The 23,703-nt window shown below is 48.1% G+C and overlaps 1 protein-coding gene across 1 annotated transcript; it reads right to left on the bottom strand.

Annotated features, from left to right (window-relative positions):
- Nucleotides 1-269: 269 nt before the first annotated feature.
- LOC104031415 (cytochrome P450 3A12) lies at nt 270-12,675 on the bottom strand. Its single transcript, XM_009483407.2, has 13 exons — nt 12,605-12,675; nt 11,498-11,591; nt 10,294-10,346; nt 8,841-8,940; nt 8,290-8,403; nt 7,603-7,691; nt 6,833-6,981; nt 6,209-6,336; nt 5,779-5,863; nt 4,612-4,772; nt 4,170-4,396; nt 2,538-2,700; nt 270-365 (listed from the first exon to the last, which is right to left on the bottom strand). The coding sequence occupies exons 1-13, from the start codon at nt 12,673-12,675 to the stop codon at nt 270-272; spliced, it is 1,530 nt and encodes a 509-aa protein (XP_009481682.2).
- Nucleotides 12,676-23,703: the final 11,028 nt, after the last annotated feature.

Below are 23,703 nucleotides of genomic sequence, written 5' to 3' on the forward strand. Positions count from 1 at the left end.
CTTCAGAAGGAGAGAAAAAAAATGCCCAAATAGCTTGAGTGCCATGGTCTTGCAAAATGCCTATTGTGATCGGGGACAGCGGGATCTGGGGCTCATGTTCATTAGGATAATGCTCATGTAATTATGCTGGGCCAAACCCCTAATGCCCTGTTGTGAAATGGGGGGTTGCACCACTGACATTTCTACAGCGCACACATCAATCTGGGTCTCCTCTCAAGAGTTAGAGGAGGTACCATCAAACAAGAGTCTGTGATCTGTTCCTGCTTCATTCACTTCTCCAGATCAGGATGGGTTCTGGGGACCATCTTCAGGACGATGGGCTGCTTTGGCTGCATGAAACCTTTCGTGTCCAGAACCAGCGGGATCTTTGAGCAGGAGGAAAAAAACAAAATAGCCATGTAAGCTGGGAAAAAGGACAGTCATGACACTGACAGGACCTCTAGAGCCCACACACATCTCAGCCACCCCTTGTTTTCAATGCATTTCCTAACTTACAGGTTAGGTGTCCTAACTTACAGCAGGACTATCACTATTGCTTATGCAAAACAGCTAAGAACTGGGGTTTAATAGCCGTCAGCTCTTGAATGAACTGGTTAGTGAATTGTGGCTTTCACATGGCACGGTAGGAACAGCTCAGTGCACTGATCAACAGGATGCACATGAAGGGAATAGCAGCCAAAATCCATCCGGGGGACTGCAGCTAAGGAGAAGCACACAGTGCCATTTTGTTTAATGCTGAAGAGTGTCAGCGCTAAGGGGAGCTAGGTTGTAATGGGAGCTGGAGGAGCAATAAGCTCTCCAGGAAGAATGAAACTAAGATTGCTGCTCAGACTGAGTACCAAAGAAAAAGTATCCTCACACAGAAAAGTGATGGGCTCCCATGGGGTAGGCTGGAAATCTCAATAAAAAGAACATTTAAAGTGGATGTTGGAGGGAATCATTTTGCAGGGGATGGAAGAGTGTTTTACCAAGCCTCCTCCATCAACTCGATGCTGCTCATATCCCAGCTCTCCTTCTCCGCATCAGGACAAGGGTGATACAACCCCAGCCTGACAAGCTACATTAAAATCCCCATATCCCAGTAAGCTTTGTTTCAGAAAATTTAAGCAATGTGGCTCAGAGCCCAATGTGCCATCAGTGGAGGAGTGAGAGGAGGCTGCAGCTTCCATATACATATTCCAAAGGGATGTTCTGGCATGAATTTTTCCCTCCCGCTCTGATCTGGTGTACATGACATCTTCTGTAGAAAAAAGGGCTGAAAGAGCCCCATAAACCTATGGGCACCAATAATACAATACATATTTAACTTGTCTCCTTTTAATTAAAGGCAGTTATAAAAAGAATCAATTTTATGGATTGCAGAGGACTAGAAAAATGTCATTAGACTTGGGGGAGGGTGGATAGGTCACTGCATTGTTAATGGACTATTACAGTCTTTCACCTCCAGGTTACTAGTTGAGTTGCAATCTGAATCTGCAGAGATTCCAGCCGAGCACCCGTGCCAAGTAATAATTTAATAAGGATTTTTCTGTTTCTTACAACAAATGTCCTTTGAATACACTTGCTGCCCCCTCTTCTCTGACTTCCCAAGCTTGCCCCATGAAGGAAATGTATTAATGGCACAGTTTTTTGCGGCAGTCAGTGCAGACAGCAGGGTCTGGGCTGGAAACTAACACCATAGTGCTACCTGCCTCTGAGTCACAGGGAGTTGCCATGTTTTCAGGAGGGCTTGCTTGACATAGAATTTCCAACAGCCATCACATTTACTTTATGTCAAACAACCCTGTCTTGCAGGGCCTGTCCCACCAGTACCGCATGCGGCATTCACGGGGATCCCAGGAAAACCCAAAACCTGGTGGGATCCTGCATAGCCTCAAAGGGCAAAAGGGTTGCCAATTGAAATTTTCACTTGCTTGAAAATTGTTACCCTTTAGGCACTGCCTGGTGGCCCATAAAAGATGAAAATTGGGATCTCTCACAGAGAATAGCCATGTCTGTGTTGCAAAGCACAGCTTTGGAGCGGGCTGGGTGGGCTGGGGCGATATTGAATTTCTGCTCTCTGGAGCAGGGTCTTCCTAAGCAAGGTCAAGGCAGACTGGCAGTGCACCATGGGGGACCGAGCACCCCACAACTTAGGTGCACCCAAAGAGAGGCAGAGGACTTCAGGGACTTCAGCCTGATGTATTCCACCAACATTAAATTTGCTTCTGTAGAGACTTAAAAAAATGTATCAGTAACTTGTAGTGAACCATTTAAATTAACTGAAGATTTAAATACAGTTATTCCCATATGCCTCTCTAATCCACAGTGAAATCTTCCTCCCTGATCTCTGTGTGAAGTAGTAAAACCCAAATCTGCAGACAAGGTTCAGTGGTCCAGAAGCTAGCAGTCTCTGAACTCCTCAGGGAAGAGAGGGATTTAATGTGCATGAGAGACAGTTCCCTGTTTGTCCTGAGATGTAGGCAAAAGAGAGCGCGCAGGACCATCTCAGTGGGACTGAAGGGCAGATAATAAAACATATCATCCCATATCCTCACCGGAGTGTCTTTGCAGGTTCTGAATGAGAAGTTTTGCAACAGGACGACCGTAGCCACTTTCACGACAAGGAGAGCAAACCTCATTCCTATGCAGTTCCTGGGGCCAGCCCCAAATGGCAGGAAGGTGTAGGGGTCAATAGACTCTTTGCTGTCTTTACTGAATCTGATTACAACCAAAAAAAAAAGTTAGAAAGAGCTACTGTTCCATGATATGTCAGCTTTCAGATCTGAAGTGATGAGAGGTCTGGGAAGGCAAAAGCTTTTTGTGTTTCTGTATGTATTAGAAGAACCCAGCTAAGTCCCTTATTTCTGTCTCAATAGGTATCTTATGCCTCTGCTTTTATCCTGCTGCTTGGAGTTGGCTGTGTGTCTCCAGGTGCATCAGGTGAACAGGGAATACCTGAAATATGCTAATGGATTTCATAACTAGTCTTTTCTCAGAACTCCCTCTCAGCTCAAAAACTGAAACCAGATTTCAAACCCTAAACCACACAGGTCTACAGCTTCACGTCTTCCCTTTAGATCAAAGGACCGAGCAAACACAAAGACGTTCTCCCCCTGCGTGACTAAAGGGAGGGTTGCTTTTGAGACACACCAGCCATTCCTCTCCTCATCATGAAAAACAGGGAAGAACAATCAGCTCCACAGAGAAATATGCCACCGAGCATTTTCAGTAATACTTCTTAGTGATCAGTTAGTTTTCATGTCAGACAGCTTTTCATTCCTGGTGCATGAGGTCCAGGTACAAACCTCAGCCATGCTAAGTCAGCAGTGAAGTATCTCGCTACTGAGACACGAGCACATCCCTCTGATGAACTCCCAGCAAGGCAAGTGATCCCTAAAGAGCTCCTGTCCAGCTACCCATGCCCACTTTGTCAACTGGAGTAAGGATGTGGCTACTGGAGCGACTGGTGTAACATGTCTATTGCCAGAGTACTCCCGTTTGCGTGGTTCCTTCTGCATTCAACACAAGGTGACCATAGGGGTCCATAGGTGATTTCAGCAGCACCCATCTCCCTCCCTAGCTTCTGCCTGATACTGCTGTCATGTTTTGTCCCAAAGGTCACCACATCCCCACGCCGGGGCTAGCTTCCAGGGGCATTTCAACTGCTGGTGCAAGGGCACAGATCTGGTCCTGCTCTTTCTGGACCAGCCCTCAACATCTTTGTGGCCACCTGAAGACTAGGCCCAGAGTCTTCCAGGTCTGCCTTGGGCTATTGCCTCATTTCACAGGGTCTGACAGAGGCTCCTAAGCAAGGATTGTTTCATAACTTGAGTTGAAAAATTAAGTTTTATTTCCTACCCGTCTTTGCCCTTCCACTGCTGATTTGCACGGCATCGTGCCAGTCACCCAATGGCTCTTGTTTTAATATCTGGCCATAAACCCCTCAGTCTTACAGCTGCTGGGAGCTGCTCTCGCTGTCGCTCCCTTCAATGCAGTTAATTAAATTCCATGCACAGTTTATAGATGTAGATCATAAAACTCCCCTCACGGTAATGCTGGGACTAGATGTCAGACAATGATAAATGCCTAATTTAAATGTTATAATCATGCATTCCCCACTTTCGCTGCCATTTCCACTCCCAGGGCTGAAGTTGAGCGTGCAGCTATTCCCCCCACCTGGCCCTCACCTCTCAGGCCTGAACTCCTCTGGCTCTGGCCAGTACCCTGGGTCACGATGCAGAACGTAGGCTGGGATCATGACCACCATACCCTTTGGAATAGTCACACCGTTGAGCTCCACCGTCTTCTTGCAGACCCTCTCAATCCGGCCTCCAGGGGGGAAGAGTCGGAGTGATTCGTTCACCACCATATCAAGGTACTCCATCTGCGTGATGGCATTGTACGTGGGAGTAGCCTGGGGAGAGGAATCAGGATGGCTACGAACACTGGACTTCAGCCCCGACCCTAACACCCCCACAATGCTTCCCCTTCAGCCATCAGAGGCCAGAGGAAGGGAAATTTCAGTGCCAGCACCTCCTCTACTCTTGTTTTGTTTCCAGCCTGGCTTTTGGCTCAGGGTTTACAAGGCACAGGTGGGAACAACCCCAGCATGTCCCCACCCTCCTTTACCTTGTTGGGCAGGTTTGCATCAATCTCATCCTGGAGTTGCTGCTGCACATCAGGGTGGGTGGCCAGGTGATACGATATGTAGCTGAGGGTGGAGCTGGTGGTCTCATAACCAGCAAAGACAAAGACAAGAGCCTGGGCCAGAATCTCCTCATCACTTAATGCTGAAAAGAGTCATAAAAGCACATGCAAGCAGTTGAAACCTGCAGTGATTCACCCTTGGGAATTCAGGATCCAACTCATGAATCTAGGTAACACTATTCATAACTACGTAACAGCTGGTAAAGGAAACATCCAGCTAACATCAACTGGCAACCTCTGGTACCACAAAGGGATAGGTCTGGCACTGCTGAACAGCCAGAAAACTGCTGCAAAGATCAGCAGTGTTATGTTGCTGCCTTTAAGAGCAGAATCAAGGTATGTGAAGCCTGAGCCTGATTTAGAAAGTTTGTGTTGTCTTCTGGGACCATGCTCCTGGGCCAAAAAAATAGGGGTACATGCCAGGAAAAGTTAGACATGAAGAGATGTCCAGCAGCTCCTCTAAGCCATGAGGTGAGCCTTGCACTGCTGAGGGATTAGTAGCCCTGAGTGTACTGTGGCAGTGGTAAGTAATAAGGACAATATAGGATTTAATGCTGGTACTGCAGTAGTGTCCAAGCACTGCCAGGATGCAGCCTCCAGGGCAGGGTGACGTACAAATATTTTGTCCTGGCATCTCAAAAGCTTACAAGCATCCTGCCTCGACTGAGGTTGATGGACTGGGACTATGCCTTGTTTGAGCCATTATTTTCTAAATCTAACAGTTTACCTAGGATGAGGAACAGAGATGAGCTCACAGATGAGCAAGGTACATGCAGCATATGTGCTTTGTGTGCTTTATGAAATACAGCCAACATCACTGGCCTTCAGAGAAGACAAAATAAGAAATGGGAGTAAGGAGATATTCACTCTGTTTGTTCTTTGTTGCACAAACAGACCTCAGAATTTATCCCAGGAAATGGGATATAATAAAATACAGCTGGTATGTGATAAGCATCATTATGGCTCCGCTACCGAGACCTTGAACCTCCTGTAGGATTACTGACTAAAATCCTCTCCTACTTCCTTCCTTTAACTGCACGAGGAACTACCATGCTTCCTGCTGTGAGCAGGACAGATCTCAGGACATACATTTGTATGAGTCAGTCTCAGAAGACTTGGAGCTGTCATGTGAGGTCTGCGAATCAACCATGAGTTGCAGGAAATCAATCCGGTCCTGGGGAGAAACAGAGGCAGTCAGAGAAGATGTGGGTGGGGAGCAGGCAAACCTTGTCCAGCACAAGCTCCTTGCTGAGACACCTGCTACCTTTGCAGCCCCACCAGCAGGCTCACAGCTTCAGTGCATGTTGAGGTTCAGCCTGGAGACCCTCTATGAACACAGATACTTTCTCCATGTGGAAGCTCAGGCAGGGCATGCTTCTGGCCCTCCCCATGTTTGGTGAGCTGGGAGCTGTTATGGAGAGTAGGTGATACACCACAGCTTCTGAAGATGCCACCAGGTTCCTCCTGCACTCAGAAGGACAGCACAGTGAAAAGAAAAGGCCACCTGGGCTGGACTCACCGTGCTGCTGCCCTTTTCCCGTTCCTTCTTCATTTTTATGAAGACGCTCTTGAAGAAGTCCATGACCTTTGAGGGTAACAGAGTCACTTTCATCTTTTCCAGCACTGGGATAACGAAGGGGAACAACACTAAAAGGAGAGAAAAGAACAACATATTTTAGCTCAAAGGGTCCCAAGAAACTCAAGACTGGCATAAAGCATAGAAAGGAGAGGGGCAAATCTGGACCCTGACCCAAAAAATTGCTTTTTGTTGCCTTTTTTTACCTAACCATGGCTGGCATGCAATAGCATTTGAGAATCTCCTCCATATGTCACTATACGGCCACAATGCCACACTAAGTGCAGTTCTCTGTGACAGAGAAGCTATCCATTGCATCTCTGCAAACAGGGTCTGTGCTTGTAGGAGGATGCTGCAAAGACCCACATGGGCTATACAAATCTTGACCGTGGTTTCCCTGGGGAAAAATTTCTACAGACTTGCTAGGGTGAATCTAATCCTTCAAAGTGTTGAGCATCTCCCACATGGCAAAGAGAACTCAGAGCTACTAAGGGAGCTACCAGGAAATGCAGGTGGTCACCACCTCTGACATTGATTCAGGGCTGTATGAGATGACATATGTCATACCTAAGAATACGAACACGGGGTTTAGGAAACTGAATTTGAGGAATTTCTTAATGTTGGTGACAAAGGGGTCACTGGGGTTGCTCATGGAGTCAATATTCACACTGAAAGAAGTGCTGGCCACCACATCCATGCTGTAGGCTCCAAAAATGCTAGGTAGAGAAGAAGACAGAGTGAATGGGATGAACCCAACCAGAATAGTGAATAAAAGCCCATCTGGGAAGAATCCTTGATAGGGAATCCCTTGAGAGGGAATCTCTTTTAATCAAGGACTCAGTGCAGAGTCCTAACATAGTAGGTCCTGTCCTGATTTGGCAGTAACTGGCATTACATTTTCCCAAGTTTCCCCAGTTGCATTCATCCCTCAGTTTTTCTCAGTGTCAAAAACTTAGGCTGTAGTTGGAAAGCACTGAACTGCAGTCCGGGGCAACAAAGACTGTATTCTGATTTCCATCCGTAAAAGAGATTGTAAAAATGACATCCAAAAATATCACATCTTGCAGGGCTTCTGGAACGGGCCCTACTCCTTCCTCAAAACACATCCCCAGTAAAATGAAACAGGGAACAGAGCACAGTTACCCTGTTTGAGCAGAGCAGAGCACAGCAAGCCCACCGCTGAGGAACATACCATGCCCATGACCAGTATGGAATTTGCCTCCACAGCTGACAAGGGTTCTATGCTGCAGCATGGAAAAGGCTCTCCAAAATGGCCCCTTGCCCACACCGAATACAGAATACGAACTCTTTCCTGTCAGCCCCATACAGTTACTTACTCCTTCATGGTCACAAACTCATCATTAGCCACTTTCTTCTCAATGTTTTTCACTAATTTTTCACCATAGTGGTTAATGATAGGGAACATCTGAAATGCAAGCCAAAGCAGAAGGCACTGTTGAGTCTTTCACCGCCACCAAACAAGGCTAGGCAATTCCATACCACCATCTGCGACTTGCCAGATCTTTGGCTTGTGGAGCAAGGGCAGGCAAGGGGAAAGTATCATCTCCAGGCCTCAGACATTGCTTTCTCTCATCTTAATAACCAGTCCACAGAGCTCATCTGACTGATTTAGCAAGGTTTTTCTCCCCAAATCCACAGGCAGCTCCCATTCCAGCTAAGCCTCCGCTCCAGCTAGGAGTGAACATGGCTCTTGGGTGCACAGAAAATAGGCACCCATGGTCTGAGTGATGCGCTTAACAAGAAGAAAATACAGGTCATAGGGCCAACAGCCTCAGATTGCACTACCTGGTGCGCCATTTCATCCCCCATACCCTTCTCCTGACTCCCTCCCCATGACGGTAGACAGCCACCGTGTTGCTGAACTGCACCCAACAACGCAGGTGCTAATGAATACGGTCTTGACAAATGGGGTGACTTCCCCATTTGAGAGGAAGGTTTGTATTCAGAAATGGCCTAGTCCTCCTCCAGCTATTGATGCAAAGTACCAGTGGCCTCTGCTTTACCTCCTTGAGCTTCCCACTGGTGAAGGCTGGAGACAGCACAGTGCGAATTCTTTTCCACTTCTCATCTTCAGCCATGTTGAGGGCCGACTCCAGGAACCCATTCAGGCCAAAGTTCTGCACGGGGACAATTTTATACAGCAAAAGGGACACGGTTATACAGGGAGATGGGTGAAGGTTTCCAGCCCTCTTCCACATGACAGCAATGCAAAAAAAAAACCCCAAACCACCATGGAGTGTTGACTTGGCCCCTGAAGTCATATCAGCTCTACCTCAACCAGCAAACAACAGAAATGGAAACAAAAGTGTAAGAGTCACAAATTACATCAGTCCTAGGGTACACCCAGCCTGATGTCCCAATGTCGCAGCCAGAGTGGCCTCTGCACCTCCCTAGCAGAGTTTCGTTGTTGGTACCACCAATAAACTGGGGCACAACAGAGAGCAACTACTTGCTGAAGGGCTCAGAGAAGGAGAATAGAAACCAAGAAGAAACTCTTTCTTTCGTCCTCCATGCACTCTGTACTGGAGAGGAAAGCACAGGACTAGATACCTACCCGGCGATTGGTAAAAATGGTATAGCACTCTTTCACCAGGATGTTTTTGATGAGGGTGGGATCCAAAACAGCCAGCACAGGCTGCCTGCCATCAAAAATCCTAAGCCAACAGAAACCCACAGTCAGTCCATCGCTCACGGTCAGTTGGAGCAAAAGCAGCCTGCTTTGTCTGCGGCGAGAGCCATGCACATTGACTGCTGGAGCCCAGAGGGCTTGGGCCAGCTGAGTCCCCTCTGACAAAACAGCTGAAGGGATGAGGCTGAAACTGTTTTATTATGTAGTAAAACAGGAGAAAGAGAAAGAAAGTGCCAAGCACAGACAGCATGAGCATTTCTAGCAATTGTCTGTGATATTAAAGAGTTGCCAAAGCAGTGTGGGTTTAGATGAAAGGCAGCTTTTGCCACAACGCTGATCCCCTGCACTGGGGCTCTCTGAGCTCTGTTTCCACAACTAGTGGCTGGAGTCAATAAATCCACACCGAATAGTCTACCTGTGGGGTAAAGAGATTTCTCTGCTTGGCCTATGAGGCAATGAGAGGGGAAAAACTTGTCTGTCTCCTCCATTTTCCAATCAACAGAGACAGAAAAGCTTAAAAGCCATGGTGTGGGCTAAAGGGCAGGGAGCCTTGGGCCACAGCCGAGGGAAGCTGCCATCTTCAAGAGGCTTGAGAACATTTAATCTTTCAAAAAAATGTGCTGGGTTTCATGAAGCCTCCTAGGATTTTTTTTGTGCAACAGTTTTGCTTCAGTTTGAGACGTTCCCAAGAGAAGCATGATAAGAGGCCCCTGCACATAACCAGCTCTGTGCAGGGAACAGGGAGGCAGGTTGAAAGGTAGCTCATGCCCCGGCTCTGGGAGAAGCAGGGAGCAAGATGAAAAACACTGCGGCAGCCTGCAGCTTGCTTTCTGCTCAAGACAGACAGAAGAGCAGCTTCAAAGGCATGAGGCTCAGTTTAACACCAAGCAGTGGAGTTTTCTGGGCAGGCTGTGTGGTTGGGAAATGATTGGTGCCTTCCCTCATTAATGCATCTGGAGGTAAGAGATAAAGGTATGGCTGTGCTGATTTGGCGGGTGTTGGAGGACGAGGGGAGCTCCCTGGGCTCTCCGTGGTGCAAGCTTCTCCAGCCCTGAGGTCACTAACACTGCTGTTTAGTTTTTAATGCTCCCAAAGGGGAAAAGAAAAAAAGGTTATTTTCAAAGCTTATGCAAACGAATGACCCCCCGCCCAACTGGCCACCATCATCCCAGCCCTGCACTGTACTGAAATCCCAGCAGGAGAGAAGCCTTGGAGAGAGATGGCTGGAGACTTTCCTAGTGGTGAACCTGGATTTTCCCAAGCTGTCACTGCTGGAATTACAGTGCTGAGACATGGTGGCAAAATACCTTTTTCCATTCTATTTTGGGGCTGCTGAGCACCCCAAACAGGCAGTTTTGTTCTGCAGAAAGAAACTCACCCCCAGATTTTACCATATTTTTCAAAGCACATCTGATCAAAATTCAGGATTCCCTGCAAAAGAAGAAAGGAGAAATGAACTGTTTGCCAGTGAGAGTGATCAAAGCAGGTCACAGCTGGCTGTGCGGTGCATCCCACAGACCTATCCTAAGTGGCAGAGGTTGGGGGGGTGCATGGAAGCTCTTAAGAGTCACGTAGACACTTAGGGGACATTTGCACTGGGGGGGAAAAAGAGAGCAGAGAGAGACCAAAAGAAAAAAAAAAAAGCACTTTCAACTTCCACTAGCCAACCTGATCTAAAAATGTAATGAAGACAAGATATGACAGGGTACACAGTTTTAGTGTGAGCAGAGTTAGCAGGCAGAACCAGATCCCAGGGTGTCCTTTCATCTTCAGCTCAACAAGTTAGAGCTGCTACTGCCTTGTCCTCATGAGATCTTCCACTGCAGTTACTGAACCGGAGTGATGATGGCTTTTCTGTTTTGCTTTGTTTCTATTAAGGTTTTAACTGATGTTACATGTAAGGGTGAAACTTATGGGACACATAACACTCACCATGCATCAACTAAACCGTTAGTAAGAGACCACATGCATGCTGTAAGCCCAGCAAACACAAGCTAAAACATCACTTTCATTGAAGCTGAAGCTAATACAATTTTGTCCTGCATTTGCAGTCAGTTCCTGGGACCAGCTACTACCTAGTTATTTGGTAAGGTTTAGCAACTTGATAATATCTGAGTTTTATTTAGAAATCTATTTGCCTGGCCTAGTCTCAGGCTGGCCCAACAGCAAGTGGCTGGATGGGTCATAGCTGGGGCTAATCCAGCCTCTTCATGGGGATGACACAAAGCACAAAGAAACACGCAGTTCTCAGACATTAGCAGTCTTAAGCATCTCTCCAGTATTTTTTTTCTTTGTTTCCAACAGAACTTCCACTGCTGCGGAGCAGGCAGAAATCCAGGGAGAAACGAATAACTTAAATTACAAAGTAGTTGAAAAACACAGCACACCTCATTCAGGTCAATCAGACCCTAAAAGTAATTTTTGTGTTCTCTGTGTGTCCAAAGAGCTTCCTACACAGAAGCATCATTTCCATCTGACTGAAGCACGGGCAGATGAAAGAGATGCCCAAAGGATGGGAAAACCAGCACCAGCTACAAGTAAGAACCTAAGGCAGCTACGGAGCAGCAGCTGCCAGTACTTACATGCCGGTACTCCAGGAAAGTTCCCAAAAATGGCAAAGGCTGTGGTCCAGGAATACCCAGCTTCTTGAAGGCCTGGAAGGGCCATATCCCATAGCTGCCAAGCAAAGAGCATGTGAGATGCATTTATGCAATGAAAAGCAATGGTTCTTCATCCTGAGCACGGTGAACAGCTTAAATAGCTGGTTCCTGCCACCCAGAGAAAGCTGAAATTATGGACCAGCAGCAGCAGACCTGCTGAGGACACTCTCAATAAATGCAGGATCACTTGGGGTACAAGATAATTTGAGGTACATTTTGATACAAGACAAGGGCTGAAAGGAGCTGCAGCCCCACCTAGGCAAACACAGCGTACCTGGGCACCTCAGGTCTTTATTCAGGGGCCTCATTTAGTTCTCCAGATCAGAGAACTGTGACTGAAGAGAGGCCTCAGAGGGATTAAGTTCTCAAGCTGAGACCTGCCCTTGTGTTTGTCTTTGCAAAGACCTGCTGTGATGCTCAGGTGGCAGGGCCACAGCAGCACAGCAGCGGAGCAGGGACATAAATTATAACAGCAAAATTAAGTTTTTGCCTGTATAGCTCACTACAGCTCCCCTGAGTGACATAAGCAAAAGGGCAATTTTGCCAACATAACTATTTAAACGGGGGCTTCTGCTGGCACAAGTACATGGGCAGACGTAGACGTCACCCACTGCCCTGCTCCCAGCTTGCAGAGTCCAGGCCAGCCAGGGACACCCTGTCCCCTTTGCAGCCAACCAGAGCTTGCTGCGGTTAACAACACAGAAGTTACTTCTCCCTTTGGATCTGCTGAGAAAAGCAAAAAACCCAGGAAGTTCCTTTTTATTTCCCTCCCCACCCAGCCCAGCTTCCTCCTTCCCTTCCAGCTAGCACGGGGAGGGCATGGGGAGGGCACGGGGAACCCTGCAGACCCTCTTTATCACCCCTTGGCTCTGCCTTGAAGGTAGCACAGGAAGACCAAAGATGAGTTTTTAACACTAACTCATGTACTTGGTCACTTCATACCAAGGGTGATGGCCCCAGCCCCTCCCCAGCTGCAGGCACAAGGTTCTCCTCCTCCCCCATCGCCCTGGGGGACCAGCCTCTACTTACAGGACCAAGAGGCTAAGGAAAACGATGAGGAGCAGCCAAGTGACAAAAGAAAAGTTTGGCAGGAGATCCATGTCTCCCAGCCTGCCCTGAGAGCACCCGTCTCCTGCGAAGACACAGCCTTGGTTTATGAATTTTTTTTCCGCCCAGCCTTTAGCTACAGCCACAATCACATGACAGCAAAGGAGGAGTTGTCTTGTTTGCTCGATTGCTCAAACTTTAACCCTTGGGCAGGTTTCTCCCTGGACTGGGACGTCACCAAGATGCGGAGCCCCACACTTTTTGAGATTTGAAACTGCTGAAAGGACAGCTTTTACAAGAGGGAAAGATAGCAAATGGCATAAACTTCCTTAACCCCTTCCACCTGCCTCTTGCCCAAAAGCTGTGAGGTTCATGTGGGGCTGAGGGGGAGCCCTCGGCTATTCCTACAGCAGCAGTGATGCTGAACTAGACTCGCCCCCCCTTACCCTGTTCAGTTTTGCTTTTGCCAGCTTCATCCCTTTTATTGAGAGGTATAATTGGGTGGGCCAAGGAACTGCTACTGTCCTCCCACCCAGCTCCCGGGGGGGTTCTGGCTGCACAGATCACCATATACCTTCCCTTGTGCCTCCTTCTCCTATCCCCATTTATCTTGTCCTCCCGCACCTCCTATTTAGGGTCCAGGAGGGAAGGGGCTGGAGGAGACAGACCTGCTGGGAAACACTTGCCCTGGACCTCTTGGACTCGGTGGGGAGCACAACCTGTGCATGCACTTGAGCTGATGGGAGTTTCTCTTCATGTTCCACTTCACAGCTTGGCGGCTTTGCTGACTTGCCTGCCCATGGCTCAAGCCCCAGGAAGCCAGCAGGCCATGGGCATCCACGCAGGAAGCAGCTGAGGACTCAGCAATCTGCTAGTGCAGCGAGCACTGTGCTTGCAAGGAGGTCAGCCAGGGCCAGCGCTCCCCAGCCGTGGCATTTCAGGATGGGTTTCCATTTCACTTCTGCCCTTGACTTCCTGTTTGCTCTCAGGTGTGGGTTGCACAAGATAACTTTCCTTGTTTGGCTTTAGGCAGCTCAGTCTCCCACAGACAGACACACGGAACCAGCTGCTTTCTACTGGAGAAACAGGGAAAGTGCATTATGCATACGGGCAGACTGTGAAGTGGAGCCTCTGGCTGGTTTAGCTACTGGTATGCAACCTCCCCATGCTGGTGGGTGGCTGTGGGGATGGGTCAGGACATGGTCTCCTTTGCCCCCATCACACCAGGGAGGACTGTGAGTCTCTTCTCTGTGGTCCAGCACAGTCCCCTTCCCCGTGTCCCCTGAGCCCACCAGCAGACCCACGTGGCCGCTGGAGACAAGCCCCAGCACAGGAGCGCACATGCATCGTGTTCCCCTGCACCAGGCATCGCTCTTTTGCCCTGGGCACACTCGGCCTTGAAGAAACCCAGGTGCAATTATCTGCCACTCACCACAGGCAGATCACGTGTGGCTGAGCCCAGAGCCCAGCAGTGGGTTTTGCCTCTGCCCAAACATTTATTTTGCCTCATAAAACACATGCAGCAGATGCCGAGTCCAGGGGTCACCTCCACACCCACGTAGAAGAGCCAAGTGGCAGTGCTGCCATTTTTGGTAGGACAACATCTCAGACACCCCCAGCTTTGCACGGCCACGATATGCTCAATGATTCATGTAATTAGGGGCTGACAGTAATCAATTAGCTGGTTTATGGAGGCACGCGCCTGATTGCTGCTTCCCCAGGCTGCGCTGAAGAGCTGAACCCCAGCAGCGTGCTGTGGCAGGAACCTTATTCTCCATTTTATGGGGTCCCCCCCTTATAAGACACCTTGAAGCAACCACAGCCTGGGAGATATCCTTTATCGTTGCATCCAAAGGCCAGCTCTCCCCCTCACAGGGTCCCGTACCAGGAGGACATCAAGAACTGCGATGAGAGGTGGGAGGGGAAACCAGGTGCCAGGGCAGCAGCTCCCTGCCCGGGATTAGCTGCATTTCTTCCCTCACACAAACCCTTTGATTTTCCAATAACCTCTGCTAACAGCCGTTGTGATTTCTCAGCGGGAAGCAGGTTTGTGGAGCAGTATTTTCTGCGCTCTCAGACAGAAATTGAGGCAAGCCAGCCTTCAGAGGAGAACGAGGATGTTAGCTACCCCCCAAAAAAAGTAAATAAACTGTGCAGCAACTTCACATGCAAGGAAATTGCTCCTTTATCCAAAATAGGTTTGAGTGGGAGCAATCTGCTGATCTAGAGGTGGCACTCTAAGGAGAAGACAAGATGCAGAGCCTCATCAAACCCATAGTGCTCCGTCACGCAGCTGGCAGCAGGAGGGGACAGTGACACTGTCACCCTGACCCATTTCACATCAGGAGCACTTCTCCCGTCGGTGACACGCTCTGCTAACCCCCCAGTGACCCTACGGGGACGAACGCTCAGGAGGGGGAACCCATACAGCTGGTGGTGGGGATGTTACTGCAGCTGGGCTCTGCAGCATCCCCGATGAGAGCCACATCCGTGGGGTATGTGCATGGCTGGTGAACTTCTGCAAGCTCCTTATTTCCCTGATTTTTGTTTTGTTTTTGCATGTCTCTCAGAGCGCTGTTGTCTCCCTGGCTCCACAGATTTGAGAAAATCATAGTTGATAAAAATTCCACTTCCCAACCAAAATTGCCACCACAGGTCAGAGCTGCAGGTGGGGCGATCCTGAACACTCATAATCGCATAATTTTATACAGAATGAAGGTATCGAAGTGATGCTTTTATACTTACATAGCCCTTTGAACCAAATGTGATGGTAGAGTGTGTACTTACTGAGGCTATTTTTTTAATGTGAATATCACTGAAATGGCACCCAGGAGGGATGAAGTGGAGGGGAAGGCTCTCCAGCTCATGTTTCCTGGCAACATTTAAAGGGTTTTAGCATTGCGGGCAACGAAACCACACAACAGTGCTGCAGGTGAGGCTGCCGCGGCATCCCAGCATCTTGTCTAAGAGAAAGGAAGAAAGTTGCCCAAGTTTGGGCTGGGATCCCTACACAGCTCTTGTCTGTCCAAGGCTGGTGACCCAGGAAAAACATCCTGCAGTACTGAAAGGGGGAGCGATGGATGCTCCCCACCATGCTTGTGCAGCAGTTATGCTAAAACAAATGAAAAATAACAGCAGCAGCAGCAGACTGTGAGTTGACATCAATGCTTCTTTTGATTTTACCTGTTTCACAAAATTGTCACCTTCCTCCCCCACCCTTCTCTCATTTCAGATAATAACTTATTTAACAGCAAATGTCCCTGAGAGCACTGTTAACCCCATTGGTAAGAGTCACATCAACAGCCCGCAGCCTCTTCAGTGCACCGGGCTACAGGCACCATTATGTATGAGAAGACAGAGATGGTTTACAGCCCTAGTGATGTTTCCAGGATTCATTATCTGTACCCGTGGAGGACCCAGAGTGGTCCAAAAGGAACCTCCTCCTCTGGGTCATGAGCAGATGTGGCCTCAGCCCCTCTGACATTGCCCTTCATGCTGACACCAACACAGTGCTGTTGCTTTCCCCATTAATAAGAAAACCCGAGGACCCTAAAGAGGCTTGCGGGAGCCCTGGTGATGCGCACAGTGCTATAAAAAGACTACATATTCTTATACCAGAGAGGAGGTGCAACTCATTGTGACCCCTGCTTACCCCATGGCAGGGTCTCCTGTAGTGGTCCTGGACACTGCTGAAGCCATGGCCCCACATGCCTCCCTCGCTCCTCCGCTGGCCACCACATGGTCCATCCCACTGCAGTGGCTCCTGGCGTGTTTGCTCCTGCCACACCACCCTGGCAACAATCCTCTTCACCGCAGCAGTGGCAGGGTGCTTGGCTTTCATGCATCTGATACTTTCCCTGTGTTGATGTTGCTGTCATCCCCAAGCACATCGCCCTTCCACTGCAGCCAGCACCCTGCACTCCTCTCCTCTACGCCGAGAGGGGACAGGCGACCAAGCAAAGTAGATATGTGGGGATTCAAAAGCTGATGGTCATGATAGTTAATACAAACAGAAGGTGATTGAAAGTGAGATATCTGGCTGTAGTCACTGGTAGTGTCATAGCTGTAAAAATGGGACAATACATCTGAGAGGAACCAAGGAAATGACGACTGACTTGATGGGGCAAAAGAAGATGGTATTAAACCTCATGCAGAACTTCAGAGGAGCAGGGCTGACAAACGAAACCCCCTTCTGTTTGTAAAAACTCCCCAAGAGACAGAGGTACAAAAACTATTAAACTACAGAATTCTCCCCAGAGCAGAGGTGATTTTACCACCATCTGGTTGGCGGAACTGAAAGAGGCCAAGGGAGAGAAGTCCTGCATGGACACAGACCACCAGGTAGAAGACCATCCCCAGGAGACACGTGCTTTGCTGCATCTCAGGCTTTTTTTTTAGCAGCTGTATTGTAGACCCAAAGGTTTTCCTTTCCTCCATATGCTATGGAAAAAATCACATTGTAACACACAACAGTCTTCTAATGGAGATAGCAAAATGTCAGCCTTGTTAAAAACCAGGCTTTTATTCACTGATTGTCCCATCTTTAACAATTCTCTTCTTATGTTCCTCTTGTCCCACAAATGGGATCACGAGCTGTTTATTTCTGGCTCTCCCTTACAAATGTTGCTCTCAAACGAGCCTCTTGAAAGGACTAAATGGGAAAACACCAGATGTACGACTTCCTCGAAGAGCTCCAGCAGCCGGGGAATGACCGAGGGCTGGCACTGGTTTCTGCCTTCCTTCTCACCGAGCCCAAAACCACGCAGCGCTTCGTGCCTGGGTATTTCTGAGACCTCTGCAGAGCAAAAACACCACGTTGCTCCTTTCATCCAGTAACACCGCTGAATGCTCCTGAAGCATCGACAGCTGAAACCCATCTCCCTTTCACTCCTCTATAATTTCTGAGCAAGGACAGAAAATTATAAGCCACAGCCAGTGTTACAGTATAAAACCAATTACAGAAAGCAAGGAGGGTGCAGTGCTGCGTGCACTCCCTGCGCTCTCGGACACCAGCTCCTCCAAGGACAGCCTCTCCTTTGCCCGTCTCACATAGTACCAGAGAGAACGTCTCTGTCTTTTCAGACCTCCCAGCTGGTAGCTCCGGCTCACGTGATGAAGCAGCCAGCGCTTTCCAGAAAGTGAAGTGGCATTGCCACATTTGCAATGACCTCAATTTCTGCCGAGCCACTTCCAAAGCAGAAGTCAAGCCAGAAAAAAACAAAAATCATGACACAGCCCTGAAAATATCATCTCTAAACACGCAACATACAGCCCTTTCTACCAGGATCCCTTACCTCCAAACCCACCCTATCTCACGAGGACACATGTTAAAAACAGCCCAGCGGGTGTAACACGTTTTGGAGCCAGGATCTCTGCTGGGCCAGACCCGGCGCTCAGAGCGGCATTGCTGCCCAAGGGCAGAGTTTGTCCCATTGCTTCTGTCTCCGGCAGCACAGGGGCCTGGGCTGTGGTTATTTTTTCCAGGGCACATCCTGCACGTGGACTAAGGGCAAGGATGAAGCTGTTTAGCTCGTGATTTATTCAGCATTGCGGGCTCCCTATCAGTGGGTGCTGGATCCGAGCCATCCCGGGCATGCCTGGGCACAGTCCCTCCTGAGAAACCCAGCAGGTATGGCTGGAGGCTTCTCACTCAACCTCACTGGGAGGATTTTCTATAGCAACTAAAGCCAGGCTTTTGGCTGGTTGGATTAACCCTTACTTGCTTCATGAAATGGGCTTCATTGAAAACTAGCATCTTTTTCTTACCTCTTTAATTTCTTCTGTAGTGCAGAGACAGCTAAAGATCAATGAAAATATCTTCATTGATCACCCTGAATGGTTTTTGCTGGATGGAGGACTGCAATGCTGAATCCTTCCTCTGCTAGTCCTTTCCATGGTGGGGGGTAAAACGTTTCATAATTTCCATCAGGTTACGTGAGATTTAATCCCAGAGGATACGGTCTCCCAGCAGATTAAGTCACAGTCTCATAAATCAATCTGGAAATTTGCCCTGCTCCATCCCAAATTTTCCACAGTTCAGCTTCTCTGATGACTCCAATTGCCCGGCTCCTCCCCTGCCCCCCACCCCTGGGGTGTTTAAATCAATCAGATGCACTTGCACATACATTAAAAAAATAACCCAAAATTAAAAGAAAAAGTTTGTATTTACAAGTTGAGTCTTGCACTGCTGGAATTCGACTCTAATTAGGTCAGTCATGTTCCCCTGGTAGCGTATGAATGATAGTGCTGGAAAACAGACAATTTATAGAGACCCAAAAATAACTCATCCTGCTGTTTTATAAGAAAGATGTGTTTTCTTTGCCCTGCGCTGAGGACAGTTGCAGTTGAGGCCGCTCGGGCACACTGATACCAGTCACACAAACTGTGGCTTGGTCCCACAGGCAAAGCTGGCCTGTGCCTCAATTTCCTCCTACCAAAAGAGGGATATTAATCCTTTCCAATCTGACAGGGCTGCGGTGAGGTCACCTGTGTTTGTAAGGCATTTTATCACTCTTGGCATGAGGCCCCAAGCTATATTGCATGTTTTTTTCCAGACTTGCCTTTTAGCCTTATCTGCACCATCTGTTCTGTGCACAAAGTGTAAGCATTTGCATGAACTCAGATTATGAAGGATCAGGGTGAAGAACAAGAAGCTCAGGGCTGCGTCACTGCGTGCACGGTTGCTTTGCTAGGGTGCGTATCCAAACCAGATCAGCATGAATGGTGCACTGAACGCCCAAGAAGTTGCACAATGCTGGGAAGTACCTTTGAATGACATTGTGGGCGTTGGGTGCTTCCTCCTCTGACACATAATTGTCACCATCAGCACTGATAATTTGCCGGTTGCTTGTTTCACCATAGTAAGTGCAGATTCTCTGATTGTGCAAATGACTTCACCAGTTTCAGCGCTGCTGAGAAAGGTGCCTTGTAAAACTTCGCAGAATGACTTTGCACGTCAGATTCATCTGACTTCCGATTATCCTAACTTGTTAACGAACGGTGATGGACGTGGCAATTGCCTACCTAATGAAGGTCTCTACCAGCCAGGGAAGTCAGCAGCCAGGGTGCCTTGGCTTAGAGGGACATGCCCTGCAGTATTTCCCAGGAAACAAGACAGCAAAGCAAAAGGACTCCTTTTCTTGGGGCACAGTGGAAGTGAACGAAAACCCAACAAAAATGTGTGTTCCGATAAAGTTCCTTTTGATTTTGTGGGAAATGCAGGTTTGACATGAAAACAATTGGCGAGGCAAGAGAAGAAGAAAAAAAAATAAAAAGAGGCAGGCTTAAAAAAAAAGAAAAGGAGCAAGGAGAAAAACAAATAACCCTGGAGCAAAAACGCAAGGGAAAGAAGAGGAAACAAATGAGACAAATAGCAGGAAAAGGGTCAGTAATGAAAGCCCAGATTACTTGATTCAGTCAAGCCATTGCTTGTGCTGTTCGGGGCAGGGCGGGAAGCCAATCCGTTTTCTCTTGTATTGTTTAGGCTACGAATGCCATGGCAGATTTCCCATCCACTCCCATGTTTATGTCCGTGCTCCACTCCTAACCATAAAACCACGTGCGGAGGAAACACATCCTGAGAAGAGCAAGGGCTGGAAGCGGGAGGATGATACGCTTTGGAGCTGAATGACCTCAAAAAAGCACTTCTGCATCTTATGGCAATTTTGCAGAATAATGTCTCGTTCACAAAATTCTACGGCGTGAGGATTTTCATCTTCAAAATGGGTACATTGATACCTCTGGGTTATTACAAGCTACCAGCCGCAGAGGGCTGCCGGTATTTACACAACACTGCATTATTTACAATATCCCTTTCAGGAACAGGAGAATACGAGTTCTTTCCTTAGCAGTTTGACTCCCTCCCCTGCCCCCCCGCCTCTTCCACTTGGAAAACATTGATTTCTCGCCCTCATTTCTCCCACCAGAGCTGCAGCCGACCTGACTGTGTTTAGTTTACTTCTCTAGGCCAGATACTCAGCTGGTGAAAAGCACCAGCAACCACCCTGGAATAACAGAGCTGCCCGGATTTCCACCAGCTGGGATCCGGTCTGACCTCCCAACATCAGCACATTTGTGGGAACCGATTAACGGCGGCTACAATGCTGCAGGGGAGGACAAATACTGTTTGCGAGGGGATGAAGGTGTACAAAATGGCGGCCCCGTGGGTTTACATAGCTGAATGGGTTTCAACTCTCCCGTATTCAGGATCTGGAGGAAGTTTAGCACCACAAAATAACAAAATGTTTAAGGCTGATCAAATTTTGGGTGGAAACTATTTGAGAATGTCATTTTAGCTGAAAAGCAGCGGGGGATTATAAGATTTTACAGTCCAGAACTAACAGTAAGGAATTTCAGCCCGTGTTACATTGTCACCAAACTGAGCTACTAACTCGTGAGCATGCTGGCAAGGCACCCAGAAACTTCCTCAAGCCAAAAACAACAGAAGAGGCTGGAAAATATTTTTTTCCCCTCCCCAAAATAAATGTACAAAGGACACACAGGTTTCAAAAAGGGTTCTTTTAATTAGAAGCAAGTTTGCAAAAGAAGAAGTAACTTTCTCATATAAAATAGTGGAGTGGTGAAGGTGAGGCTAACAAGAGGTGTGGAACAAAAATCCAGGGCAAATCCCCAAGGAGACACTGAAGTAAAAGCAACGATCTGATAACCGTGGTACACCGAAGGGTAACTCAAACACAGCTGTGTAAGGTGGCCCTACCCCTAAACTGACGGCAGATACCAAACCAGAGGATGGACTCCATTCCGAGAGTGGCAAAGTGACCAGCTACAAACTCAACATAATACCACGTCCTTGCATCTTTCTGCTACCCAAGAGCTCCCGCTGCACCGTGACAGATCAGAGCACTGCCCAGGAGCTTAATGACATCAAGGGAGGAACGCTGGTGGCACTGCCCAGGTGCCCCACCTGCAGAACACCACCACGTTTCATTAGCAGAAAGGTTTCATTCCCAGATCTAGAGAATCTGACATAAATAGGAAAACACTTCAATAAAGCTCTGTAACCCCACTCCAGTTTCTATATCCAGTGATTCAAGCCCCAAGAAAGTGCACAGTGATCAAACAGCATCAAAATAATGAGTTTTCTGCCAAGTCTTGAGGCTCCAGGGCCACTTAAAATGGGCAGGTTGCAGCTTTGAGAAGTTAAAATTCTGAGTCAGAGCCTGAATCTCAAGTCCCAGTGGTATTTCACTCCTTGTTCAAACAAATCTCACCTGTCCCATGTGTTATGTGTGTGCTTATCGGCTGTGGCTCTCTACTACCGGGGGCAGCAAACTTTACACCTTCACAAAGTACAAGCCAGCTTTATTTGTCTGGGACGGCTGGGGGTGGAGATGTGGAGGTGAAGAAATGGAATACAGGAATACAACGAACCGAAGGGACTTGTCAGGTGGAGCCATTTAAGGCCCACCCCCAGCCCACCATGTTCAGTCTTGGGGTGAATGTGCTCCTAATTCAAGGGTGGCTGTCCGTAAGGAGGTTTCAACAGATACCGTACAACCACCTCGTCATGCACGTGGCTTTGTGTAAGCACCACAGCAACACACTGCTCCCCACGTGACCTCCAGTAATGCCATGATGATGTACGGACTCCACACATGCTGGCAAAACCCTATAAAAACAACCTAAGAAATGTGATTGAACTAGCAGGAACTCTGGGTTGAATGAAGCTGTTTGCAGTAAACCCTGCCCATCCAGCAACTGTTCTGTGACGGCTTTTCCTCTCCAACTAGAACCCCTCATTGCATGTGCCCTCCTGGCTGCTACTGATAAAGGAGATCACTAAAGATAGGAGGTCTTGGGACCATACATGTCACAGGTTTCTAGGACTTCAAGATTTCTAATGGCCCTGCCAAAGGTTATCTTTCTGGCGGTTGGTTTTGGAGGTTTTTCTGGTGGTTTGTTTTTTTTTTTTTTAAGTTTCCCAATCAATTCCTTTTCTAAAAGGATTTTTTCTGAAACAAGTTGCCCTGCTTATCTGAAAACAGCAAGTGGGAGAAGACACTGGTGCTCTGTATGTATAAACAGCGCTCTCTCCTCCCTTTTTGGAGAGCAGATAGGACAATCTTTGGATGACCCAATGGATTTCTTGAGGGAAGCAATGACAAGGATAATAAATGTATCCCCATGTCCAGACAGACTTGGATATTTATTCTACACAACTGCTACAGCAGCTTCTGGCAGAGACCTGGGTATAAACAGAAAAAATGAGATCTTGGCCCATCTGCAAAGCGTAACTGGCTTTAACACTCAAAATGAGGAGGGAAAAAAAAAATCCTTTTGGGTAATGGATTAGTTTCTTTTTCTGTATGTTTTTTTTCTTCTCTCCAGTAATGCCAACTGCTTCCAAAAGTGGGATTGCTGGCCGCAGTGTGATTCCTTTAGTAAATGCTGATGCAACCCTTTGCTCTCTGTGCTCTTGCTTCTCCCTGCCCTCCCCACGAAGGGGTTTCACACGGTGACTCCCAGGGTGGGGACCAAGAGCTTGTCACTGGTGAAAGTAAAACAGTGCCCTCTCCTGTCCCTTCTCACTGCTGCTGCTCGCACCCGAGCAGCACCGGTCAGGCACCGGCAAGGGTGGGGGGCACACCATGTGTGACACGGGCTTTTGCAGGACAAAATGCTCCATGGTTCTATGATTCCATGTAGAGTGGGCTGGAACAGGGCAGCTCCTTCACTCGTGCACTTTTGCATGGGATTTACGACAGGGACAACCTGAGGTTCGGTGCCATTGGGAGTGCCGGGGGCATCACTGACGGTGGTGGCTGGTGCCATCTCAGACCTGGGAGGGGGTGAAGACTTGGGCACTTTTTTCCTTCAGGAAATGGGATATTTCCATGGCTACTGCATGAAAAATGAGCTCCTATTAAACCGTTCCCTGAAATGTCTCCCTTGGTCATTTCATGGCACTGTTTTTATTTTTTAGTAACAGCCACCAAGAGACCTGAGAAACATGGGAAAGTAAATAAATAAATACAAATAAAATATCCCAAGAAGGCTTTTTAAATATAAGCCTTCATTTTTCAAGACTGTTCTAAACAGGAAGATGGAAACAGAAGTGGATT

Source organism: Pelecanus crispus, chromosome 11, assembly GCF_030463565.1.
Source record: "Pelecanus crispus isolate bPelCri1 chromosome 11, bPelCri1.pri, whole genome shotgun sequence".
NCBI lineage: Eukaryota > Metazoa > Chordata > Aves > Pelecaniformes > Pelecanidae > Pelecanus > Pelecanus crispus.

Excerpts from the sequence above, each read along its gene's own strand:
- LOC104031415 (XM_009483407.2), bottom strand. The coding sequence starts at position 12,675 with ATGGATCTCCTGCCAAACTTTTCTTTTGTCACTTGGCTGCTCCTCATC. Across the intron at positions 4,773-5,778 it reads TGAGACTGACTCATACAAAT|CATTAAGTGATGAGGAGATT; the intron begins GTATGTCCTGAG and ends GACTCTTTTCAG. Across the intron at positions 4,397-4,611 it reads ATGCAAACCTGCCCAACAAG|GCTACTCCCACGTACAATGC; the intron begins GTAAAGGAGGGT and ends TCCTCTCCCCAG.